The sequence below is a fragment of the Panthera tigris genome, chromosome A1 (genome assembly GCF_018350195.1).
Source record: "Panthera tigris isolate Pti1 chromosome A1, P.tigris_Pti1_mat1.1, whole genome shotgun sequence".
Taxonomy (NCBI): domain Eukaryota; kingdom Metazoa; phylum Chordata; class Mammalia; order Carnivora; family Felidae; genus Panthera; species Panthera tigris.
In genome coordinates, this window is record NC_056660.1 from 91722245 (window position 1) to 91728275 (window position 6031).

Genomic DNA, 6031 nt, shown 5'->3' on the forward strand with positions numbered 1-6031 from the left:
TAATGTATTTTCATTGTTCAGTTGATAGACATTTCTATTTGTGAAAACTATTTGGGGTCTAAGCGTAGGATGGATTGCATCCTAATTTTTATTATCTAAATGCTAAATGCTAAATGAAGGGGCACCTGGGTGGCTCAGTTGTTAAGCTCAGGTCATGATCTGGTGGTGGTTCGTGGGTTTGGGCCCCATGTTGGGCTCACCGCTGCCAGCTCAGAGCCGCTCTGTTCCCCCCCCCCCCCCCGCCCCTTGCACTCTCTCTCTCAAAAATACGCATTAACAAAAAATAATAAAATTAAATAAAATTTAAAAATCTAAAAGAAAAAGCTAAATGTAAACAACCGACTTGTTTTTTATTGAATGACTTTGCACTTGGTTACAGGATTAAAAGTTCAATTTTTAAATTGGCTTAACTAACCAGCGCTCCCACGGCCACCTGTATTCCGTTTTTGTTTTTGTTTTTTTCCCACCTGCATACTTTTAAGTTCCAACTACTGGGGCACCTGGCTGGCTGAGTCGGAAGAACGTGCGACTCCTGATCTCAGGGTCCTGAGTTCGAGCCCCATTTTCGATGTAGAGATTAACACCACCCCCCCCAAATTAAATAAACTTTAAAAATTAAAAAAAAAAAAGTTCCACTTACTGGCCTATTCCGCCACCACAAAAATGTCAGGCCTACCATCGTAGGATTCAAGGCAAGTAATTTGTAGCAATGATCTAATTCATATCCATCCAGTGTTCCGGGACACGGTGGAAGAAATTGGAGATAAAAGATCCACCCTAGTCTGGGCCAGCTCGCCGCCCCAGCGTCACCGTCCACTAAAGCTCTACAGACACCTGCAGCGCGGGCGCCCACTAGGAGACCTCCCCCACCGCGCCCCGAAGGCTCAGCCCCAGGGTTCCCGGGGACGCTCACGGTCTCCTCTCCCTCTCCACTCGGGCATCTCCGCGAGGCCGGGGGATTGTGCGGCACGCCTGGCAGCAGTAGGAACTGGGAGGAAAACAAAGGGGTCGGGGGCGCCGGTGGGAGTGGGTGGGGACTGCAGTTTTAGATGGGGTGGCAGGGGGCGTGGCAGGGGAACCTCTCCCGTGGGTAGCATTTGAGCAGATCCCTGCGGGAAGACAGGCGCTCAGAGTGAGTGGGGCCACAAAGAGTGTGAGAAACTGTGTGAGAACGGAAGAGGCCCTTGGCAGCGTGAAGCTTTACCTCAACCTCGGCACCGGCGGCACTTCGCCCAGGACCATCTGACGATCAGATTCTACCGCGGTTTGGATTCACCATTCTTCCCCTCGGACGCAGACCCCGCCCCTCAAGGAAGGGTCCAGTCCTGAGACCTGGTTTCGCCCCCGCAGGTACTGCCTCCTTCGCCGCTCCCAGTACCGGTGAGGCGGACTCTCAGACCAGCGGGAGCCAGTGTGCTAGTCACTTCCCGCCCTTGCCAGGCCCCGCCTCCCCTGGGCCCCAGCCCCTATCCGCTCCGCCCTCCGGCCGAGACTCCGCCCCGTTTGGCCTGTATTTAAGGGTCTGAGCGTCAACGATTGGTCTGAGTCAGAGACTTCGTTTCCCGATTGGCTGGGGTGTACGACAGGCTTACGCAGAACGGGGTGACCCGGAAGTGATTCCTGAGGCTCGGGCCGCGTGGATCCGCCTGCTGCGGGCTCGGTTGCAGCAGCTGCTGCTGCGATGACCAAAATAAAGGCAGATCCAGACGGGCCGGAGGCTCAGGCGGAGGCTTGCCTCGGGGAGCGCACTTACCACGAGCTGCTAGTGAATCTGAACCCCATCGCGCAGCCCCTGGCTTCTCGCCGTCTCACGCGGAAGCTCTACAAATGCATCAAGAAAGGTGATGCAGCCGCCGCGGTGGCCGGTGGTGGCGCGGGTGGTGGGCCGAGACCCCCACACTGACTCTTCTGTCGTTGCAGCTGTGAAGCAGAAGCAGATTCGGCGCGGGGTGAAGGAAGTTCAGAAATTTATCAACAAAGGCGAGAAAGGGTAAGGACCCCCCACCCTCCCACCCCGCCGCCGCTGGATTTTGCATTTCTGAACGATAACAGGTATCTCTACTACTTAGTAGGTGTTTGAGAAAAGTCGGTTAAAAGCGGGGGAGGGCGCTGGATGGTTCAGTCGGTTGAACCTCAGTTGGTAAGATTGAGCCTCACATCAGGCTCTGTGCTGACAGCGTGGATGGAGCCTGCTTGTGATTTTCTCTCCCTCTCTCTAAACATAAAAAAAAAAGTGATCGGATTCAGCCCCACATACGGAAAATAATCAGCAGCCCGTGACTTCCCTTCAATACAGCTAGTGGGTACATCACATCACTTACAAGAGCGCAAAAGTAACACCACTGGGAAAGTGAGTACTGGGGAAGTGAATGGTATAAGCCTACTCACTTAGGGTAGACACCAGCTTCATTCACTCATAGACTATTGTCTATATTCTTTCCCGGGCACTGTGCTATGGGGAGACTGTCTTTAATCAAATACACACAAAATTAAAAGTTCTGAGATAACTGAAGGAGTATACAGGGTGCAGTGAGAATGACTTCATTACTTCTTTTTTGGCATCTGTCAGAATCTGAAACTTACTTATTCCCAGGATCTCCCACTCAGGTCAGACAGTAAGCTCTTTGAAAACAGGATAAAGCCTCTCATTGCTTTATCCCTAGAAGTATATGGTACATTGTTGGTGCTCAAGAGATAAACAGTCCTGGGATTATTTGATGCCCAGTGGGAAGTCTGACCAAGAGGGCAGGGGTTCTGCCAGAAGATACTGGGTGCCACAATAGGAGAGAGGATAGTGGAGGACAGAAGTATTACCTTCTCATGGGGCTTTGTAAGCTGTGGTAAGTTTAGTTTTCATACTCAGCTTTGCAGGCCACTGAGGGTTAAAAGCCAGGGAGTGACAGAATTATGTTTACCCTTAGGATTTTTCTGGCAACTCTGGAAAGGATCAGGGGCACAAGAGTACACAAGGAAATTGAGATAGGAGACTGCTGTAGTCTAGAGGAGGTGGGGGTGATTTTGATGAGGTTAGTGGTGGCTGAAATAGAATTAAAGTGGATGGATTTGAGAGGACTTTCGGACATGCAATGAGGAGGTATGGATTCCAGCTGAAGAGGGAAGATCATGAGTTTTGTTTTACACACATGACCTGCCTCCTCCTATACCCCACCCCACCCCCCCCACCCCCCAGCAGAACTGTCAAGTTGGCAGGTGGCTGTATAGATTTGGAGCTTGGAAGGGAGAGGCCAGGCAGGAGAGAACAGATTTGGGAGTTGTATGCACATGGCAGTGAGGCCATGGCAGTGCCTGGGGTCACCAGGGAGAAGGTACTGAGAGGGCAGCCAAGGATCAGGCTGTGAGGAGCCCCAGCACTTAAAGGCCACTCAGAGGAAGAGGTGTGCAGAGGAGAGCCCAGAAGACCAAAGAAAAACTAGAGGAGAGTGGGCCCAGTACTTTGAACCAAGAGCTCTTCCCTTATGTTTGCCTCTCACTCCCTGGAGAAACACTCTTCCTTGCCCCAGAGGCCTGACGTCTTGCCAGAGAGGTATCCTACCTGAGGGTTCTCTGGCAAGCCTTCATTAGTTCTGGTCACTCTTGGGACTGAGCGAATGCTTCTCAGCCCAGCACTCAAGGCCTTTGGATATGGCCCCTACTAACCTCTCTAGCCTTCTCGTCTACCCTATCCTAGATTCCAAAGGCCCATCCCAGGCCCCTGCCAGCCAGCTCCTGGGTATGTGGTGCCATTCTGATTCTCAGTCTTAAATGCTTTCCCTGTACCCAGCCCCTCCATGGACTGCCTGACCCCTAAGAAGGTGCCAGCTTACTGATCCATTGTCCCCTCCTGATTCCTTTTTTTTTTTTTTTCAGTTTGTTTAGTTGTTTGAGAGAGAACGTGGATAGGGCAGGGGCAGAGAGGGAGAGAGAATCCCAAGCAGGCTCTGGGCCAGCATAGAGCCTGACATGGGGCTCAAACTCACAAACAGTGAGATCATGATCTGAGCTGAAATCAAGTCAAGACATTTAACCAACTGAGCCAGCCACCCAGGCGCCCCATCCCGATTCCTTTCTTGACTCTTCAAGAACTGAGCTTACTCCTTGGGGTCACTACCATACCTCACCTGTCCCAGCGGGATCCCACTTGTCACACTTCATGGCATTTACTTAATTTGCCGAGAACTAGAGATCACCTCCCCAGAGGAAGGTGATCATCAAACACAAATTTGCACGTACTTTCAGGAGGTGGGAGATCTACATTAATAACTGGGGTCCTTGAGAGCAAGGTCCATCTTACTGGTCTCTAGACAGAGGCACTTTTGACTGAAAGCGGGACTGAGCAAATTAGAAATGAGGGTTTCTCTCATTTCAGGATCATGGTTTTGGCAGGAGACACGTTGCCCATTGAGGTATACTGCCATCTCCCGGTTATGTGCGAGGACCGGAATTTGCCCTACGTCTATATCCCCTCCAAGACGGTAAGGAGCACACGACCCTCGCCCCGGTCTTGGTCAGCATTGGAACAGCGGGTGTGGGATCAGGTCTGTGGGAGCAGGCCACAGTGGGAAAGAACGCAGGCTTTGGAGGCAGACCAGAATGGATCCTTGGCGCTACTGGCTCCTGGTTGAGGGACTGCACGTTGGCGCTTTGCACTTCACTTTCCTTCTTGTGAGCTGGGAATCCTTGCCCTTGTGGACCATGGGAATGGAAAAGGATGTGTGTGTGGATGTGCTGTCGACCAAGATGCAGTCCTTGTGTTAGTCCCGTTAGGCAGCTGCTGTGCTTGGGGAGGAGTGGGCATTCAAGGGGCTTGTGCAGCTGGCCTTATCCTTATACAGGGGCCGTGGCCCAGAGAGGAGGTTGGCAAGGACCAGGAGAACACAGGTCCGGCCTAAGGAGATAGCCTCTGCTGGGCTGGAGCCCATTTGTGCTTGCTGTGTGGCAATGTAGGCCCAGTGTTGCTGGACCTGACTCGAAAGTTGGCAGAGTTGAAATGATGGTGTCATGCAGACTGCACGGCACTTGTCTGTGGGCTGGATGAGGCCAGCAGGTCATGGGTCTTGCAGCCTTTTTTTCCCCTGCTCCACAGGACCTGGGGGCAGCCGCAGGCTCCAAGCGCCCCACCTGCGTGATCATGGTCAAGCCCCACGAGGAGTACCAGGAGGCTTATGACGAGTGCCTGGAGGAGGTGCAGGCCCTGCCCCCACCCATGTGAAGGACTCGGGCACTTGCTCCGGAAGTGGTTGGTCTGGCAGTGGGCCAGCTGGTTGTCCTCCTGCGGCCTGTGTCTGCGCATTGCCCTGGTCCCCTGCAGCATGTCTTCTTCCCAGGCAGCTCCACCGGCTCTTTTGTGAAGGCATAGCTGGAATGTTCCGTTGAGCATTGGTGAAGACCACTCCGAGGGTATAGTGTGGGGGAAGTAAACGCTAAGACTAAAAGGTGGTGAGTCTGTGGGTGTTTTTTTCCGCGGCAGGTGCTGCTGGGACAAGGAGGTGGTGGGCAGGAGGGAGTAGAAGCAGCCATTCTTGGCAGACAACCCGAAGGACTTACAGGGTGTCCCAGGCTGCTGCCAGACCCAGGCTGAGTCTGGGCCCTCCCATGGCCATGGTAGGTGGCCTCAGGAAGAGGCCACTGCAGCCAACCCCATGCCTAGAGCCTGCAGCCCCTGTGCTGGGCACACCCCCATTCCTTTCTTCCTTTCCCTGCCCCTACGAGCCTCAAATGCCACTGGGAAATGTATGGAAACCATTTACCCACGCGCACAGCAAATGTGAAAGAGGGATATGAAGCTAGAAACAAAACCCTGGGCCACCCTTCCTACTTGGCACAATGACCCCGATAACCTAGTCCCTTCAGACATTTCAGACTTAGGGTGCCTTCCTGCTCTCTAAGGCCCAGCATAGGGCTCTGTGGGTACACACAGTGACCAAGCTCCATGTGCCCTGGGGTAAACTGAAAAGAGCTTGAGACTGAGGGTTGGATCTGGTTTAAATTCTGAGCTCTCTCCTTTACAAGCTGTGAGCCCCGTAAGTCAACT

The 6031-nt window shown here is 53.0% G+C and overlaps 1 protein-coding gene across 1 annotated transcript; it reads left to right on the forward strand.

The window, feature by feature from the left end:
• Positions 1-1613: 1613 nt before the first annotated feature.
• Positions 1614-5431, forward strand: NHP2 (NHP2 ribonucleoprotein). The gene is made up of 4 exons (XM_042982398.1): positions 1614-1841; positions 1921-1990; positions 4367-4472; positions 5084-5431. Exons 1-4 carry the CDS (start codon positions 1682-1684, stop codon positions 5207-5209), a joined length of 462 nt encoding a protein of 153 aa, XP_042838332.1. The 5' UTR covers positions 1614-1681; the 3' UTR covers positions 5210-5431.
• Positions 5432-6031: the final 600 nt, after the last annotated feature.

Coding starts and splice junctions, on each gene's coding strand:
- NHP2 (XM_042982398.1), top strand. CDS start 1,682: ATGACCAAAATAAAGGCAGATCCAGACGGGCCGGAGGCTCAGGCGGAG. Junction 1,842..1,920: donor CTACAAATGCATCAAGAAAG/GTGATGCAGCCG, acceptor CTGTCGTTGCAG/CTGTGAAGCAGAAGCAGATT. Junction 4,473..5,083: donor TCTATATCCCCTCCAAGACG/GTAAGGAGCACA, acceptor CCTGCTCCACAG/GACCTGGGGGCAGCCGCAGG.